This window comes from Neovison vison, chromosome 14, assembly GCF_020171115.1.
Source record: "Neovison vison isolate M4711 chromosome 14, ASM_NN_V1, whole genome shotgun sequence".
In the NCBI taxonomy this organism is placed as follows: domain Eukaryota; kingdom Metazoa; phylum Chordata; class Mammalia; order Carnivora; family Mustelidae; genus Neogale; species Neogale vison.
Window position 1 is genome coordinate 38,732,512 of NC_058104.1, and position 19,433 is coordinate 38,751,944.

Genomic DNA, 19,433 nt, shown 5'->3' on the forward strand with positions numbered 1-19,433 from the left:
GGTGGCCAGAGGCTACTGACTCCTGTCCGTCGGGGGTCAGGTACCCCTTCTTTGAAAAGAAGAGGCCAAGAGAGGATGAGAGTGCTTTATTGGGCACCCCGCATGGTGGCCTGACCCAAGGACAGCAAGCAGGCTCTGAAACAATAAATAAACCATCATTTCCCTAAACAATAAATAAATATCCAACAAATAAATATCTGTCAGGGACCGGAGGGGCCTTAAGTTATTGGGGAGGGGCTGGGGCGGGAAGCCAGCGGAGTCCTGCCTCGTTTAAGGCCCGTGAGCCGGAACTGTCCCGTTGCCAGACTCCAGTCCTCGGGTCCTGAAGGGTGAAGGGAAGGGGCTGAGAAGTCACCCCATCAGGGCCGGGAGTCGGACGCCGAGCCTCCCAAGGCTGGGGCCCTGTGTCCGGCGTGGGAGAGCAAGACCAAGTCCCTCACGGCCCGAGCCAAGACAAGCTCCAAGGAGTGCAGCAGCTGGTAGGTGTGGAGGAGTCGGGCCCATGACGGCTGCGCTGACACCTGCGAGGGACTCCCGGGAGCCCGTTCGAGCCTCCCCTTCTGCTCCTCACTCTCCTCCTCCTCAGGGAGCTTGAGTCCTGCTGCCAGCTCCTGCGGGGAGATGCCCACGGATCAGGCAGCAGCCCAGCTGCGCCCCGGAGCGCATCCCTGTTCCTTTATGTGCCCGCTGGTACAGAAAGACATCAGAGATCACAAGGGGCGTGATATCCCCGGACAGCCCCTCCTTTAGAGCTGCCACTGTGTCACCATCTCCCGCGTCCTGCCTGATTTTTGTGGTTCAAGAAAATGGAACTCAGGGGCGCCTGGTGGCTCAGTGGGTTAAGCCGCTGCCTTCGGCTCAGGTCATGGTCTCAGGGTCCTGGGATCGAGCCCCACATCGGGCTCTCTGCTCAGCGGGGAGCCTGCTTCCCCCCTTTTCTGCCTGCCTCTCTGCCTACTTGTGATCTCTGCCTGTCAAATAAATAAATAAAATATTAAAAAAAAAAAAGAAGGAAAATGGAAGTCATAAAGCAAGTCGCTGCTGCTGCTCATGGAGAGCCACATTCATCCGGGATCGCCCTGGGCACTTGGGATTCCAGAAGTTCTTCTCTTCAGGGTCATTTTAGGATTGGAAATAGGCAGAGAGGTGGGAAGCTAGCTTTTAGGCTACTTGCATTTTCTATTTTCCTTTTTTTTTTTTTTTTAAGATTTTATTTATTTCTCAGAGGGAGAGAGAGCACAACCAGGGGGAGCAGTGGGCTCCCCGCTGAGCAGACAGCCTGACGTGGGGCTCGATCCCAGGACCCTGGGACCATGACCTGAGCCGAAGGCAGATGCTTCACTGACTGAGCCACCCAGGAGACCCTATTTTCCTTTTGTTAAGAGGAAAATGCCACTTTCCCTTGGGAATGTTCCAGAAGGCCTGGTGACATGAGAGGCTGAGGGAGAAGGGAGCCAGGTTGGTTGCACAGCCTGCTGATGCCAACAGCTGTTCTGGGAGCTTCAGGGCTGTTCAGACCAAGAGCCCAAGAGAGGGCAGAGATTCAGGGGACAGAGCAAGCCCCCCCGAAAGAGGGCCTAGAGCATCTCTGTCCACACTTACCCAAACCTGTGTTTTTAAAAGGGAGGCAAAGACCTTCAGTTTTTTTGTGTTGGTCTCTGGGTATTGAGGAGGCGGGGTGGTAGGGGGGAACATGCTACCTGGAATCGTAGATGCCGCTGCAGATCCCGGAGATCCAGCCTCATGGTCCACAGCTGCATCTTCTCGGAGCTGGTCCAGGCCCCCTGGCTCCCCAGGCCTCCCAAGAGGGCATGGAAGGGGTGAAGCATCTTGGAGAGGAAGCAGAGCCGGTCTGGGTCCTGTGGGAAGGAAGGGAAGGGGTCAGACAAGCCTCACAGGCTGAGGATCAAACCCAGCTGCCTCTCCACCATCCTGTCACTCTCTGTCCGCAGCCCCGCTCTGACCCCTTCTTCGCCATCCCCTTTCCCCACCCATCCCCTCACTTGTGTTTTTATCTTGTCTCTAGCCTCCTTCCAACCCTAGCCCCACTCCTCGTCCCAAACCTCTCTCTCTTCTTATGTACGACCTCATTCTCACACCGCTCCTTTCTTCCAGCGGAATCTTTATATCCAATGACATACTCAGCCTCATCCAGATCTGATTCCTTCCCAAATCCATTTTCTGTTCGATCCCCGACGTCCATCTCCATCCACCCGGCCCAGCCTTACTGCCAGCTCTCCTGCCCCAATCCACCACCCACCAACTCACCGAGAGGCTGTGCCAGGCCTGGAAGGTCAGGGAGACGTTGGGGAGCTGATCCCCCAGGGGCAGGAGGTCCAGGCGCACTCCTGGCAGGTGGGATTCAGCCTGCGGGGCAAGGTCTGTTAGTGAGGGCCAGAGGGAGTGGGGATTTGCCCACCCTCGAAGCCGGTTGCGTCAGGGAGACTCACAAAGCGGTGGGCCTGGATCCGAACCTCGGACAGCAGCTTCCTGGCGAGCTGCAGGCTGACCCTGAACTCCTTCCGCAACTCCTGCAGGCTCAGGGGGGGCCTCCCTGGCGGTCTCGGGAATCCCCAGACACCAGCTCGAGCCAGGAGCAAGGAGAGCAGCAAAAGGCCGAGCCCTGGAGAGAGGGGGAGATGGTGGGCCAGATGAGGGCAAAGCTTGAGAAGAACTCATGTGCCCTTTTTAGCCTGCGCTCTAGGCAAGCCCCGTGCGCCGTCTCGCTGACCCCGCACGGCCATCAATAAGAGGGAAGCTTTTGAGGATACCCTATGACGTCTCTGTGCGAATGGAAAGAAGTTACCTCTTGTCCCAAACAGACACAACCTTGCACAGAGTACCCACCTTTGCAAGCAGATGTCAGGCTGGATCTTGATCCCCGCTAACTGCCTTGGCTAAATGTCTTTTTCAGTGAACAACTTGCTCAACTATATGGGGTACCCGGGGGCTATCGTATTATTATATTTTGCAGATGAGGAAAATGAGGCTCAGTGAAGTTGACCAGCCCAAGTTCAAATAGCTAGAGGGTGAGGGAACCAGGACTAGATTCCAGATCTGCCCGAACGCAGAGCCTGGGTGCTTCCCCCAGGGAACTTAGAGGAGGCAGCCACCTCCCCTGCAATGGGCATGCTGTGTTCTGCCAGAAGATTCCTTGAGCTTAGCCAGGCAGCTCTGATGGCCTGAATGAGAACCCCGGGGGTGGGCGGGCAGTGCCGGAGGCTCTATCCCAGGGAGTCAGAAGGATGGCTTGGTCCAGCCACCGCCAAGGCAGGTGGGTCACTCTGCAGTGTTGGAAGAACAGGGGGTGCCGAGAAAAGGAGGAGAACCCAGACTGGGAGGCAGAACCTCTATTTCTCATCCAGGTTCTTCCCTTGAGCAAGTCCTCTATCTCTGTGTCTCAGGCTCCCCATCTATAAAATGGGGGACTGAGACCAGCTGATTTCTGAAAGTACTTCCTGCTCGATGTTTCCTGGAAAGAAGAGTAGGCGGGGGCTAGGGTGGGAGCCACGGGAAGAAGGCAGTGTTTGGCGGTTTCTCCATCAGGGAGAGGAAATCGAGCAATCACTGGAGTTACACAATTCTCGAAACACAAACCAAAACTAGGCTGTAGTCTAAGTCTGTTCCTGCTCACCCTCCTCTCCATGCCTCTCCCCTGTCTGATCTTGATCTCTAACCCCTGGGCTCCGCTCCCCGAATTGTCCTATAAATAAAGACCAAGGGGAGTTTCTGGGTACTTCCGTTCACCAATGTACCTCCAGAGGTAGGGGGCAGCGCCTGCGACCCCCGTGTTCAGGATCCCCTGGCTTAGGGACCCCTCTGTCATCCCAGAGACTTCCGATGGCGTGGGGTTCCTCTTAGCTCTATTTTGAGGGAAAGTGCATGCCCCCAGGCTCGGGTGGCTATTGCCCACCCAGCACTGAGCTGTGCCATTTCCTACTCTGCATCCTGTCTGAGCTCTGGCACTCCAGACCTTTCCCATGGCTTCTCCCTACCCTCTGTACCCAGTCCTGGGTCCTTGGCCTTAGCTCTATTCCCAACCTCTAGCCCTTGGTCCTTACCATGGCCCTACTATCTGCTCCTCTTCCTGTGGCCCCGGTTCCAGGCTCTGACTCCTTGAGTCACCCACAGAGGATCGGATCTCCTTCCCAGCTACAGACCCTTGGCCCACTTAGGCTGCGGACTCCTTGGCCTCAGCCCCACACTCCAGCCAACTCCTCCTGCTGTTCTTTCTCTGTCAGCCCCAGTCGTCAGCCAGACTGTCCTGTCCCTGCTCATTCACTCAAACCGAACTCTTCATTTACACGCTTGGTCCTGGTCCTGGTCCAGCTGCCTGTCCACCTCTTTCTCATCCTGTCCTCCGGCCAGCCCTGGCCGACCGATCACCCCCTGTCTCTCCTGCACCCCGCATTTATGCCAGACCCATTCCCATTCTCCGGTTGACCGTATCCCGTATTCTTAGTCTCCGCCAAGTAGCCGCCCCATCCACACCCATCAAGCCCTCCCGGGGCAGCCAGGCTTGCCCACCCTCCACCCCCAGCCCTGGCCTCGGACTCACGCCAGCCAAGGTCGCCTGCCATCTGGCCCATAGCGGGGCCCAGCCCGTGTGGCCAGCCATCTCCCGGGCAGGGGTCTTATACTGGGGGCTGCGCCGGTTTCACTTTCCGTCCTGCTTGTACTTTCGTCTTCTCTCCTCACCACCCCTTGCTGAAATGGGGAAATGTCATTTCCCTTCCCAGAGGGGGCGGGATGTGCAGAGGGGGGGGTGGCGGGAAGCTGGGGTTTCGGTCAAGCTCAAGCTCCAGACCCCCTGCTGAGCTTCCAGGACTGTCCCTACGCTCAGGTCCCCTCTCCTGGGTGAGTTCTAGGGACCGGTAGGTCCCGGAGACTCAAACCGGTCTGTTTCACTGCTCCGTCATTATCATCCTATTTCCATTCCCCGCTCGCTGTCCTGTAGAAGACAGATGGCCAGGTAAGGGGATTGCCCACCAGAGAGGACTTGGGGGTTTGAGTCATCCTGCTCTTCTCTGGTTTACCAGGTGGCTGAAGGAGGGACTGTGAAGGGAGTGGGGAGCTCCTTGTGGAGCTGGGGTAGGGCTTGATGTGGAGCAGTGGGGTCCCAGGCTGGGCAAGATCAAGGCTCAGTCTATGGCCAAGGTCAGGACGGATGAGAATGTCTCCCTTCAGAGCCAACAGCTCGGTCTTTGGCCAGAGTAAGATCTAAGATTAGCGCTCAGTCTATAACTAAAATCAGGACTTGGTCTAGAGCTGGACTTGGTCTAGAGCTTTGTCTGGGGTCAACATCCCGCCTCTGTCGGCACTTGGGGTCAGAGCTATCAATGACCTGAAGGATCTGCTTGGGACTATTTGGGGATGGGCTTCGAGCTCTTGTCCAGATTGGGTGCAGGGCTTGGGCTGTGGTTCTGACAGGGCCCGTGACTCAGGTCAGTGCTTGGGCTGGGATAAGAGCTCTGTTGATGTCTAGAGTCAGGGCTCACTAGGCTGGGGTTGTGTGAGGTCAGGATGGGGCTCGGTCAGGTCTCAGAATAATCCAGCTCTGTGATTCTGCTCTGCGGCTGGTTGTCGGGGCTGGGCTGTACCAACCACCAGTCTCCCTTCCAGCACAACTCCGCCCTAGCCCCACCCTGGATTTTCCATCTTCAGGGACAAGATGGGGGTTTCTTGGTCTTCCCCAAGGCCCACTTTCCTTTTGGGATCATGTGGGGTTTCCCTGTTGGGTCCCTGCAGTGAGACAGAAACCAAGGGGGCTTTCCCTTTCTATACCCTGCCTCCTCAGCCCTATATTGGCCCTGCCCAGTAGGGCCGCCTGGAACCAACTGCTTGGGAAGTACCAGTACATTTGGGGGAGCAATCCCAGAGGGTTGCCTGGAGGAGAAGGAAAAGGAAGAGCGAGCAGCTGGCACCTCCCTAGCCAGAAATAGTTTCCCTTGCAGTGTCCCCTAGTGGTGACAGCTCTTTCCCCCACACCCCATGCCCTTGAGGCTCCCCACTTGCGGGGGTGGGGCGGCCCAAACATCCTGAGACTGATGGACTGATGGTGAGGACAGACCCAGGTCTGGCTGTCTTTCTCACCCCCAAGTCCTGCCCTACGTTCTGGAGGCAAGCCAGCCCACTTACCCTCTGACCACAACCACTCCCCATCCTTCACCCAGAACTGCTCAGGACTGCTGTGCCTCTCAAACCTTGAATTCCACCTCCCGCTCTATCACCACAACCTCCCAATCCTCCCGACCTTCTCTGAGGGTTCCCCAAGGCCTTCTGTCTCTTGTTGATTCTCTGCGCCTCCCTGTCTGGCTAAGGCTGATCCCTGCAGCCTCTTCCCTGCCCGACGCCTTGTTCTGTTCCAGCAACTGGAGATTTGGGCTTGAATACGATCCACCATCTCATACCAGCTTGCCTTTCCACAAGCTCTTCTCTTTGCCTAGAAAGCCCTCCCTGTCTTCTCGGTAGTCCCCCTTTCTCAGCCTACCCCTTGTCACAGGCTTCCTCCCCTGAATAGCTCATTCCTTCCTACCATAAATCCTGTCTGCAGTGGATATCGTATATTTGTTTATCTTGCTTGCTCTATCCTCATTCATACCACTCCGGCCATACTGTCTCCCTCATTGCTCCTAGAACATGCCAGGCATGCTGCTGCCTCAGGGCCTTTGCACCTGCTGCCCCTTCTGCCTGGAACGCTCTTCTTTTGGTTATCTGCAAAGCCCACTCTCTTAGGATCCCTGCTCCAATGTCACCTTCTCAAACAGAGTCCTCACTGACCTGATTAAAAGATGCAACCCTGTCCTTGGCACTTTCTCTTTTCTTTTTTCTAGAAAGAAATGTTGCAATTTCCAACCATAACTGTGGATATATATTCTTTTTCCTTTTAGATCTATCAATTTCTCTCATGTGTTTTGATGCTGTATTGTTTAGGTAGAGACACAATTAAGACTGTTACGTCTTTTTGAAGAACTGTCCTTTTATCAGAGTGTGATGTCTCTCTCTTTACCCATGATAATATTGCTTCCACCACCCCGAAGTTTACTCTGTCTGAAATTAATTCGGCAAGTCCTACTCTTTTTGATTAGTGTTTACATGGTTTATCTTTTTTTTCAACATAATTTCATTTTTAACCTATGTTTTTAATTTGCAGTGGGTTTTGTTAAAACAAAATTCCAGATTAATACTTTTGTCAGTTTAGATGGTATTTATCATTGTCTGCCATGAGTAAATAAATATTCTATTTTCTAACTGAAATATCTATCCTGTTCTGATTGTGAGGTCAGTTGCTTGCCTTGTCACCTCAGTTCCTTGATGAGTTCAAGAAAGATCCTTAATTTGTACTTTGTCCTACTTCGTTTCTGGTTGTAAGAGTTGCACTTTATACCTTTAAAGAGATTTTATAGATTTTATACCTTTAAAAAATGCACATTGCCGGGTGGGTGCCTGGGTGGCTCAGTTGTTAAGCGTTTGCCTTCGGCTCAGGTTGTGATCCCAGGGTCTTGGGATCGAGCCAAGCATTGGGCTCCCTGTTCAGTGGGAAGCCTGCTTCTCTTTCTCCCACTCCCCTTGCTTGTGTTCCCTCTCTCACTGTCTCTCTGACAAAAAATAAATAAAAATCTTTTTAAAAAAATGCACATTAAGTGTGTTGTTTGTTCTTCTAGCTCTGTACTTCAGCATGTTAATTAGATGTGATAGTGAATATCTCTATTTTTTTCTTCATTTCAGCAAGTAAGCTTTAAACTGTATTAAGTATTTTATTCTTAGCTTTTTATAGATGCCCTTCATTAGATTCCAGAAATCCCATGTAATCATAGTTTGTGGGTATTATCTTTAATATATGTTCACTTCATTGAAATTATTTGCCTGTATCTATTAAGTCCCCCTGGCACTTTAAAAATATATATATTTTGTTTACCTATTTGACAGAGGGAGAGAGAGCAAGCACAAGCAGGGGGAGTGGCAGGCAGAGTGAGAGGGAGAAACAGGCTTCTTGGGGCTCCATCCCAGGACCCTGAGATCATGACCTGAGACGAAGGCAGAGGCTCAACTGACTGAGACCCACAAGGGTGGGCCTGCGTGCCAGTTATGTGCACGGACATCCCCAACAGCTAGCAACTGGCACTGATGATGTCAAGTGGGAACCTGGGCAGCTGGGTACGGTCCTCAGCCGACAATCTTGGCAGATCTTCACCAAGAAACCAGAGAGCCAAGGAGGGCGGCTCCAGCCTCTGTCCCCATCCCTGGAGGATGGAGCTGGGCCCCTTTCTGTCTACCTGGGCCTCTGTTTCCAGATGTGGATCTTGGCAGGTGAGCTGAAGCTTGGGTTGGGCTCCCAGCAGGAAATGGAAGGGATGTGGTGAAGGCTGGGAAGGGCTGGAAAGGAAGCCAAGGGCGCCAAGCTCTGGACTCTAGTATGTAGCCAATACTTCTGGTGACCTCAGGTGAGTCACTGGCCAGCCCTGGACCTCAGGTTCCTCATTTAAAAGTAGTAATGGTTTTCAAATGCTGCTATTACGTAGGGAAATTAAAACCTAGATGATTAAAAAAAGAGGAAAAAGAACCATCCACCAATTTTATGATCATTTTCCGAGTACCCCGTTATGGCTTGGACCCCGTGGGGCACTCCACAGGGTTGCATGGGAATCCTGAGCCTAGGAAGTAGAAGTTAGAAGCTTCAGATGTGACATCAGGATGGAATTAGGGAGGGGAAGTCTTCCTCAGGGCCACGCAACAGATCAGTGACAGAATGAAGACTGGAATTCAAGTCCCCTGCTTTCAGCTTGGGCTGGTGAGGGGAATCCCTGGGTCCTCTGATGTCAGCTCCAAGGCTTGGAACTAACCCTTCCATGAAACGAAGGTGCAGGCAGGAAGGCTGGGGGTAGGTGAGGCCAGGCTGGATCTGGGGCCACACCTCTGAGTCTCCCAAGCATGGGTGGTAGACCCACCCCAAGCCCCGAGGCACAGCACCTGGCCCCCATCCTGGGCACCGCACCCCACCCACACCCCGAGGGTCTACAGGATTCATTCTGCTTCAGTGCATTCACCACGCCCCCTCCCCCAGACCTGGGGCCCTGCCTCTAAATGGGGAGTCTCTTTTGGGATTACCTTGGGAGGGTCTGAGAGAAAGGGCTATGGGGGTGGGGGGCAGGGGGGTTGCTAAATACTGATGAGATGTTTATCGCTGAGTGTACTGTGTTAGGAGAGGATGGGCTGTCTGCATTGTCGAGGAAGGAAGAATTTGAAGCCCAGGAGGCAGGGCTGCCGAGGAAAAACACCAGCATGGAGACACCGGCCCTTCCCCAAGTGTATGTGCCCTCTTGAGAGAGAGGCCCAGACGTTCTGTGCTTCAGTTTCCTCGTCCACAAGATGAGGCTCATCATCCCAACCCTGCCCAGCTCTCAGCTCAGACGTGAAGGTGAACTTGGGACAGCATAGGGCCTCATGGGTCAGGGCCCCACTGGGGAGGGAGACAGACCTTGGCTTTCATGGTGCCAACACTTGCTTTGGTCGAGGCCTGAAATCTCCCCATTCCTGCCTCATCTCCGGAGTGGGGTGGCTGCTTCCACCAGGTGGATAGGATGCCGTGAAGATTACGCACATAAATGGCTGCCACGGAGTAGCTGTGTGATCTTAGGTGAAGTAACTAACCTCTCTGTGCCTGCTCTGTCATCAATAACGTGGGGAAAATAATACAAACTCGAAAGATACTCTAGAAGATTCAACGAGCTATTATTTATAAAGCGAGTGGAACAGGGCCTGGCATATGGTAAAACTATAGGTTTTAGCTATTGGTAGTAGTGTAAGACTCACGAGGAAAGACATGTTAGTTGTTGTTAACAAAGACGAGGGACGGTTGTCATCCATGGACAAAGGCTGAAGGAGTGGGAGGAGGAAAGTAAGAAACAGAAGAGGCTACCTCAGGAAGTAGGGATGGTTGGGGGTCAGGTGGTGGGGGCACAGGCAGAGGGGACCTAGTGACCGACCCAGAAACACGCATCAGAACAGAATTCAGGCCAGAAGCAGAAATCTCCGGGCCAGGATGAGGACAGCCTCAAATCTGCGAACCAGTGATGGGACTCACGCCTGCCCCCCTGCCCGCACCCCACCCCCCAGGGGCCAGCCGCGGCCTCATCAAGCCTCTGTAGGGTGGAGACAGACCCTGGGCTGAGCCCCGGGACAGGCCCTGTCAGGTGTCTGAGGGAGGCGGGCAGGCCCTGAGTGCTGAGGCTGACCCCGGGCCCCACACCATTCCCCGGGCCCTCCCCTCGTGGCCTCCACGGGGTCTTGGCCGCCCCTTGCCGCCATGTCCCTCACTGGTCTGGCCCACTGCCTGTGACGCCCCAAGCTGAGTGGACAGCTCACTCCCCAGGAAAGGAACACACTCACGGCTTATATTTACATTTATTTTTTTTTAGAGAGGGAGTGTATGTGCGTGGGCAGGGAGTCCAGGGAGAAGGAAAGAGAATCTTAAGCTCCAATCCCAGCACGGAACCTAACACAGGGCTCGATCTCACGACCTTGAGATTGTGACCTGACCTGATGTCAAGAGTCAGTTGCTTAACTGACTGAGCCTCCCAGGTGTCCCATCACTGCTTCTATTTTTATACGATATCGGATTCATGCAAAAGAATATATATAGCATATATGTTTCTGCCCACCCGCATTTCCCTGCTCTTGCCTCGGTTTTGGTCCTGGGTTCGCTGATGCCTGTGGCTCCTCATGTCACTCTGAGCAAAAGCAAAAACCCTCCCAATGGCTGCAAAGCCCTCACGATCTTTCCCACGGGCCTCCTTTATTCCCTCTCACAGCTTCCGGCTGCCCCACAAACACACCAGCCACGCTGTACGTCAGGGCCTTTGTACCTACTCTTCCTTCTGCTTAGAACACTCTTTCCTCAGCTCTTCAAATAATTTTTAAAATGTCATTTATTTATTTATTTGACAGAGACACAGCGAGAGAGGGAACATAAGGAGGGGGAGGGGGAGAGGGAGAAGCAGGCTTCCTGCTGGGCAGGGAGCCCGAGGTGGGGCTTGATCCCAGGACCCTGGGATCATCACCCAAGCTGAAGGCAGACGCTTAACCACTGAGCCACCCAGGCCCCCTCAGCTCCTCAGATAATTCGCTTCTCGTCCCTCCAGCAGGTCTCACCTTTCCACAAATGCCTTCTTCCCTCCTTGGCTCTCGGGTCGTTCCCATCCCATTCCCAACTACACTAAGACCCTGTGTGTAGCCCTAAGATCCAAATGTTCATCTCTTAGCTTGTCCATTTTTCTACACATTCTGGGCCCTTCCCAGAGCCCTAGGGTCTTCTCCAGACCTCGAGAATCACAAGAATCTTGTGATTGACTTTGGGCTCCTGGATCCAACTATTCCTGAAGCAGTCATCCTGAAGTGTTTAGTTTCATGAGCCAATCTTCTTTTTTTTGCTGAAGCTACTTGGAGCTGTGTTTCTGCCATTTGTAGCACGGGTCCCCCCCCCACCTTTGATCTGCCTTCATGATAGATTTCCAATGTCCGAAAAAAAAAATCACAAACCAGATTTTTTTTTTAAATGATAAAGGTGAAGATATCATGTAGTAGAAAGAGCACTCTATCAGAAGCCACTGGAGAGAGCATTTCAGGTAGAAAGGATAACGTGAAAACAAAGCAGAAGCTTGGTCAATATTTCCTAAGTGCCAACCCAGTATGTCCCAGGCTTTGCTCTAGGCACTGGAGTTCAGCAGTGAATGGGGCAGGCAGAAAGCTCTGCCTTCATGGAGCTTACACAGAAAGGAAAAGTTAAAATTATATTATAATTTTATAAGATTGTATTATAATTATAAAATATATAAAATAATTATAAAAATATTATATAAATTATAAATTATTATTATAAATTATAAAATTATATTATAATTTTATAAGATTATATTATAATTACAAAATTATAATATCATTTTACCAAATGCTTATATGTACCAGGCATTTTTTAAAATATTTTATTTATTTATTTGACACAGAGAGAGAGAGAGATCATAAGTAGGCAGAGAGGCAGGCGGAGAGAGAGGGGGAAGCAGGCTCCCTGCTGAGCAGAGAGCCCTATGTCGGGCTCAATCCCAGGACCCTGAGATCATGACCTGAGCTGAAGGCAGAGGCTTAACCCACTGAGCCACCCAGGTGCCCCTGTACCAGGCATTTTTTAACTACTGGCACATGTAATCTTCACACTAACCCTGTCTGGTAGGTATTATTATTCACGTTCCTTATATGAAAAGGAAACTGAGGACCATGAAGGCTTTGTGTCCAAGGTTACCTAGCTAGTAAGTGACAGCTCTGGGATTTGAACCCAGGACCTCTGGTTTTCTTAACCACTTATACTATACCGCCTGGTGTAGCATAGCGTTTAAAAGCCTTTCTCTAAGCCAGACATGGCTCAAATGTGTTTGCATGCATGCGCACACACACACACACGCACGCACACGCATGTGTTCCTCCAAATGATCCATTCTACAGACCAGGAAATTGAGCTTAATAACACAGTGGTAGCAGGACTGAAATTTGAACCAGAACTTCAAGTGAGAGGCCACACTGTTTTCTCCCCCATGTTTATGGAGGTGTAATTGACAAATAAAATGATAAGGTGATGGTCTGATACATGTGTACACTGTGAAAGTTACCCCCCCCACTTTGAGTTAATGGATATATTCCATCATCTCATATACTTTTTTTTTTTTGGTGAGAATATTGAAAGGGCACTGTCTTAGCAAATTTCAGTTACAGAAGACAGTGTAATCAACTATAGCCTTGACCATGGGTAGGTACGTCTCATTCCAGCACTAACTGCCTCTCCTGAATGAAAACGGAAAGAAGAAGGTTGGGGGGGGCGGACAGAAACTCTGCCCTGAAGCGAAAGACAGCAGGAGGCCTACCGTGGAGGGGTCCGAACAGTGTTAACACAGGATGATCCCTCCTGCGTTCACAGAGAGTGGGAGGACCGTACCTTGCCACCCCGACCTGGGGGCCTTTCCATGTTCCTTGGAACTGGGGATCTTGCCAGAGAGACTGTGGGGAGCAGATGAGCAGCCCGAGTCAGACGGAAGGGAGCAGAGGCACCTGGAGAGGGCAGAGGGGAGGGGCAAATCAGAGTGTAGGACCTGGGAAGGCGCCCAGCCCCCGGAGGCTCCTCCTGTTCCTCCACCAGGGATCTCCCAGAGTCCAGACCTGCTGGCCTGTCCAGGAGTAGGAATATACATTCCAAGCTTTCTGTAAGTCCCAGAAAGTCCTCAGGAGCAAAAGTGTGAAGACACAGCCCTTGCATCCAGCGGGGAAGCTGGGGTAGAGCTCAGAGGTCAGAGCTGGGTCAGATGCCCCTCTCTCCACTCCTTGACCCCCATCCTGGCTCACTCTTTCCTCCCCAGGTGATCGAGCTTGTGAGCTTGTGAGTAGACGGCCCCGCTCAAAGGACCCTCTTGCCCAGCTTGTCCTCGATGCTGTCCTTTCTGGTTTGAGCCACTGGGTCCATCCATCCACCCGGTGCCAGAGGAGGAAAGCAGAGCGGGCCCAGACCACTCACGTAGAAGCAGCAAAGTTCGACTGACTGCCTGGATAGTCCCCAGCCTCTCCCCGACTCCTCTTACTTGTGGGGGGGCGGGGTGCAGCCATCAGCGCAGAAAGACATGCGGAGGGGGAGGGGAGGAAGCTTCCTACCGGAGAGAGAGTCTCTGCCCCAGACCCAGCAAGCCAGGTTCCTGTTCAGCCTCAGTTTCTTATCTGCAAAATGGGGGTGAGGACCAGCCTTGCCTGATGAGGTTTCGGGGAGGGTCAGATCGGTTGGATGACCGAGAAGGGAAACCTCTGAAAAGCAGAGGCAAGGTGTAAAGGGTTATTGGGCATGAATAGGGTTCGGACAGGGATGAGAGGAGAAATGTGTGCAGCAAAAGGGGCGGCGTGAAGCCAGACCAGCTCCGACACGCTCACTCATTCATGAACGTTTTTGAGAGAGAGACAGTGCGTGCTGGCACAGAAGCGGGTGAGGGGGAGGTCCGGCAGCCCCTGAGGGAGGAGGAGAGGGACGGAGGGATCCTCGTAAGCAGAGGAGAAGACTCTTCGGCTGCCCTCCCCGGCCCCTGCTCTCCGCCTCTGGTCACTGAGCCTCCAGCCCTTCTCGCCCGTGTTGTCTTGGCTGCCGGCGGTCACCTCCCCGAACCCCAGACTCTATTTAATAAGTGAAATACATAGTATATTCGATGGTACTGTACTGTGTGCTCTTAAGGAAATAAAGAGGAATTTCAGCACAAAGCACTCCCTAACTTCCTTCAAGTCCCTCCCTTCTCACTGAAGCTTTCCCTAACCAAGGCATTTTAAACTGCACAAGCCCTGCTGAAATTCCTGCGTTTGGGCGCTCATTTATCAGGGTTTACCTGCCCCCACTAGCATGTAAGCTCTGCTGTATTCATAGCTTCTAGAATATTCCCCAGCTCGATAAATATGTGTCAAATGAATACATGATTATTCCTCAAACAGTTAAAACAACAGCGGTGCCTGGGGGGCTCAGTGGGTTAAGCCTCTGCCTTCGGCTCAGGTCATGATCCCATGGTCCTGGGACGGAGCCCTGCATCGGACTCTCTGCTCGGCAGGAAGCCTGCTTCTCCCTCTCCCACTCCCCCTGCTTCTGTTCTTTCCCTCTCTCACTGTGTCTCTCTCTGTCAAATAAATAAAATCTTTAAACACAACAACAACAACTCTCCAAACCAGTTCTCCAGAAAGGAAAGAACAGGATCAGGTTGCACAGAGCTGATGTAAGATGAAAGTTGGAAGGGGGGAAAAAGTCGGGGGTAAGCAAAAAGAAGTGGGAAAGAGGATGTGATCAGTCAGTCCAGAGGCCTGAACCGAGAGGTAGGTGGTTATCTTCTGATTCCTCGGCATTAACTGCTTTTGCAATCAGAAAAGCAAAGAACACGTTGTTTTTACAGAGAAAAGGAAGGTTTCTAGTTAACAGACACCTGCCGTGCTCTGTCCGGCCCCAGGGGAGCGGTGTCCTCTGTCTGGGGCTGGCTGCTCACACAGGGACGATGCAAATGGGTTGTTCTCCCTTCTTTGCTTTCTCCCTGCCCCCTCACCCCCACTCCCGCCTTCCTGACGGCCACAGAGTTCTCTAGAACCCTGTGAACAGACGCGGCTGTCTGCACAGCTGGTCCACTCCCAGCTCAGCCTGTGACCGGCAGTGAACCTGTGACCCAGCCCTTTGCCCTCCCTCAGGGAGCTCTGGCAAATATTCCGTGGGATAATCATCATAATTGCTGAGGCTGAATAATATTTTCACGCTTTGTTTTATGTGAAGTCAGATTGGTATATACCATGGAAGTTTCGAGGGTCATGTTATCATCCGGCGCTGGTACACCGTGCAAAGACCGGAAGCCTGGTTCCCATCCATTCCCAGTTTTCATATTCAAACCCGGGCGGGGTTTCCCCGTATTCCCTCTCACGCTCGTCCCATTCCTGCTAAATCAGCGGGGCCTGGTGGCTGTCATCGCTACGGTGGGGGGATGTCGGTACAGTTTCGTTTTTGGTTCGGCAGGGGCCGGAGACGGAAAGGCACAGGAGAACCGTGGGCAGGATTGTGAGAACAGGGAGGGGGGCGTGGGGCAGACTTCAAAGCACTCCCCAAGCCCAGGAAGGAAGGGAGCGACTTGAAAAGGCAACAAGATGAAGTTAGAACGGAGTCCAGGCCGCGTCTGCTCTGAGCTTGCGGCGAGAGCGATCTGAGGAAGGGAGGGGAAGGGCCCCCTTCTGCAGCAGCGAACAGGCCCCAGACATAACCCTGCCGCTGGCTGCGACCCAGGGGCTGTGGGAAGTGGCCCAGGACACAGCAAGAGCAGGGCTGTGTGGGTGGATGGTATGGAGCGGTAGAGATGGCATAGGAAGGACAGGAGGGGCGGCAGAGGGGACACGTTGGCCGGTGCGGGCGTACGAGGGGATGCTGAGGCCAGGAGCATGGCGAGCCCCTTCCCGGCTCTGCCCCTGAGCAATCCTGGAGAAAGGAGAGAAAACACCATGAACGCACCCCATCAAACACCTGCTGCGGGCAGAAAAGGAGCAGGAAGTACCGGCTTACACGATCGATCACATTTCTGGCGCGCCGGAGCCCTGGTTTTGTGTCATTGTTTTAATCATGTACATGCTGCTGCCCATGCAGTTTGCAATGCTCACTTAATCACAGCAGCCCACCCTGTGCTGAATGGTGCTGGCATTCCTGCTTCGCATGTGGGGAAACTGAGGCTAGAAAGGTCAGGTAACTGGCCCAAGGTCAATAAGAGGGCTGGGACTGGAACCCCACAGAGTCTGGGTGCAGAGCCCATTCTGTCTGCTACTGTGCTGTTTCCTCAAGTTGTTTTGTTTTTTTTTAATATTTATTTATTTATTTATTTTGACAGACAGAGATCACAAGCAGGCCGAGAGGCAGGCGGAGAAGGGGAAGCAGGCTCCCCGCTAAGCAGAGAGCCCGATGTGGGCTAGGACCCTGAGACCATGACCTGAGCCGAAGGCAGAGGCTTTAACCCACTGAGCCACCCAGGTGCCCCTGTTTCCTCAAGTTCTTGTTCCGGGACGGGTACCCTGCTAAGTGCTTGAAAAAACTCCATATCCTTGAGTTCTCCAAACCACAGCAGGAGCTGGGCGTCCTCTTCATCTCCTGTTCCCAGGTGTGGAGGTTAAGATACAGACTCAATAATAACTTGTCTCAGGTCACAGCCAAGTCCGCACACAGGATCCGGACCTAGGTCTGGGGGACCATCAGGCCGTTCTGGTTGCTGTGACTGTGCAACCAACCGTCCCCGAGCATAATGCTGTGAAATGACCGCTCTCTTATGCTCTAAGTCTGTCGGTGGGCAATTGAAGGGGGCTTGTCTCTGGTCCCCAATATGTCAAGTCTCCTCTGGGAAGACTCTAGCTGGAGGTGACCCTACAGTGGGAGCGGGAACCCTCTGCAGGCTCCCTTCTCTCGCATACTTGGCTCTCAGCTGGAGCTTCCGCGGGCTGGAAGACCAGCACGAGGCTGAGCTTGCCACGCCGTCTCTCCACGTGTGTTGTTTTGGACTTTCTCGCAGCAGGATGACTGGACTCCAGTAGAAGTGCCTGACGTCATGATGTGTTAGGATACCACAACGTCGGGACACCTGGGTGGCTCAGTTGGTTAAGCATCTGCTTTCAGGGCGCCTGGGTGGCTCAGTGGGTTAAGCCGCTGCCTTTGGCTCAGGTCATGATCTCAGGGTCCTGGGATCGAGTCCCGCATCAGGCTCTCCGCTCAGCGGGGAGCCTGCCTCCCTCTCTCTCTCTGCCTGCCTCTCTGCCTACTTGTGGTTTCTCTCTGTCAAATAAATAAATAAAATCTTTAAAAAAAAAAAAAAGCATCTGCTTTCAGCTCAGGTCAGGATCCAAGGGTCCTGGGATGAGTCCCGCATCAGGCTCCTTGCTCAGCAGGGAGCCTGCTTCTCTCTCTGCCTGCCTCTCCCCCTGCTTGTGCTCTCTCTCTGACAAATAAATAAATAAAATCTTTTAAAAAGGGGGGAGTGCCTGGGTGGCTCAGAGGGTTAAAGCCTCTGCCTTCGGCTCAGGTCATGATCCCAGGGTTCTGGGATCGAGCCCCGCATCGGGCTCTCTGCTCAGCGGGGAGCCTGCTTCCCCCTCTCTCTCTGCCTGCTTCTCTGCCTACCTGTGATCTCTGTCTGTCAAATAAATAAATAAAATCTTTTAAAAAAAAGTGGGGGGGATAGTATGACTTCTGCCTGCCTCGATCAGGCCAGGGGCTCCTGAAGGTCCTCCGTGTTCCAAAGGAACACAGTCCATGTCCCCCATTTGATGGGAAGGTGGCAAAGCCACGCGGTAAGGAGAGCACAGGGGTTGGGAGCACTTACCGTACCCGTGCTCGGTATATGCAACCCAAGACAAACGTCCCTGCTCATTAGAATCACTCTCCAAACTCCCAACACCCATCCAATGCCCAGGCTCTATCTCAGACCTTTGAAATCAGGATCTCTAGGAGGGGAAGCCAGGCATTCCGGTCTCCTCTAACTCATCTGTAACCAAGTGATGACAATGAGGCCTCCTCCCGTGTATGCAAAGCGCGTGGCAGACTGGCTGGCTAGTAAACATCTATGTTTCTCCAAGGGTGACCACCTCCCCCACCCCGTTCCTTGACTCAGCCCACAAGGTCATTGGCAGCACGCACAGGTGGCCTGAGAAAAGTTATAGATAGGTGTTTCTTTTTATAACCTTCTAGTTATGGCAAGTGGTTATGGTTTTCCATTTTCGATGGTTACGCAGTCTCTCTCTCTCTCTTTCTCTTTACGTAGGCTTCCTGCCCAGCATGGAGCCCAATGCGGGGCTTGAACTCAGGACCCTGAAATCGACCCCTGAGCTGAGATGAAGAGTCGGAACACTTAACCAACTGAGCCACCCACGCGCCCCTAGACTCCCTTTAAAATATATTTGAGTGAAAAAGGAAAGGAGGTCATTTGAAAGGTCCTAAGTGAACAATGGTATAGCCTAAAAGCACATCGGGCAGAAATCACAAAGGTGCTGGCTGAGGTGCGGCCGGGAAAACCCTCCGGCAGATGTAGCCCTCACTGTTCCTATTATTAGCGTCACCTTTAAGGATCGCCAGTTAAAGATCAACCATGGGGTGATTCTGAAATGAAAAAAAGGACACATCTGAGAGCTGAGTGGGCGGAAGGGGACTAGATGTCTGCGAAGCCAATGAAGAGCCCCATGGAGAGTGTGTCCTAATTCTCGGCAAGGAGCCGGGAATTCTTTGAACTGTGGGAACCCGATGGGGAAGCATCCACAAGCTCCTGAGGGGAAGTAGAGGTCAGCCGTCCCTCTGTTCTCAGGAGGAACCCTAGAAACCAGGGAGATGGACATTCCATGCAATGAAGGGATCAAAAAGAAAGGGGCTAGGAGAGTGGGAGGAACAGAAGAGACCAGCAGGCTGTTGTCCCGCTTGGGTCCCCAGTCTTCCTGTGAGCTTCCGCCACTCTATGCCGCCCCCTACCTCCCCCCATTCCTGCCCCACCGGGCCCTTCTGCAAAGGGTAGAGAATGGGGCTGTAACTCCCATGAGCCTTTCAGATCTGAACGTTCAGTAATTCTAAGAATTACCTGGTTCCGGAACAGCCTCTTAAAGGCCCTGGAGGCAGAGACTGTGCCCTGGAAGGGCGAGGCCAGGGAAGGCCAATCAGAGGCCCAGAGTGAGAGCACGCAGGGCCTTCTGGCAAAGTGTGGAAGGACAGGGAGTGGCCGGGTTCAGCTAGAGACTCGGCCTTTGTTTTCTCCTTTAAAGTATCTGTTGAGGCTCAGAAGGAGTAGTTAACCTAAGTTAACATCTAGGATTCCACAACCATACATGGTTATTCTCAGGTATAAAGTAAAAATGGAGAGACCCAGGCTTCAGGCTTC

General features: G+C 52.8%; 1 protein-coding gene across 1 annotated transcript; it reads right to left on the bottom strand.

Annotated features, from left to right (window-relative positions):
* Nucleotides 1-71: 71 nt before the first annotated feature.
* IL27 (interleukin 27) lies at nt 72-4,695 on the bottom strand. Its single transcript, XM_044232677.1, has 5 exons — nt 4,559-4,695; nt 2,451-2,623; nt 2,269-2,367; nt 1,698-1,859; nt 72-608 (listed from the first exon to the last, which is right to left on the bottom strand). The coding sequence occupies exons 1-5, from the start codon at nt 4,587-4,589 to the stop codon at nt 360-362; spliced, it is 714 nt and encodes a 237-aa protein (XP_044088612.1). The 5' UTR covers nt 4,590-4,695; the 3' UTR covers nt 72-359.
* Between the last annotated feature and the right edge of the window lie 14,738 nt (nt 4,696-19,433).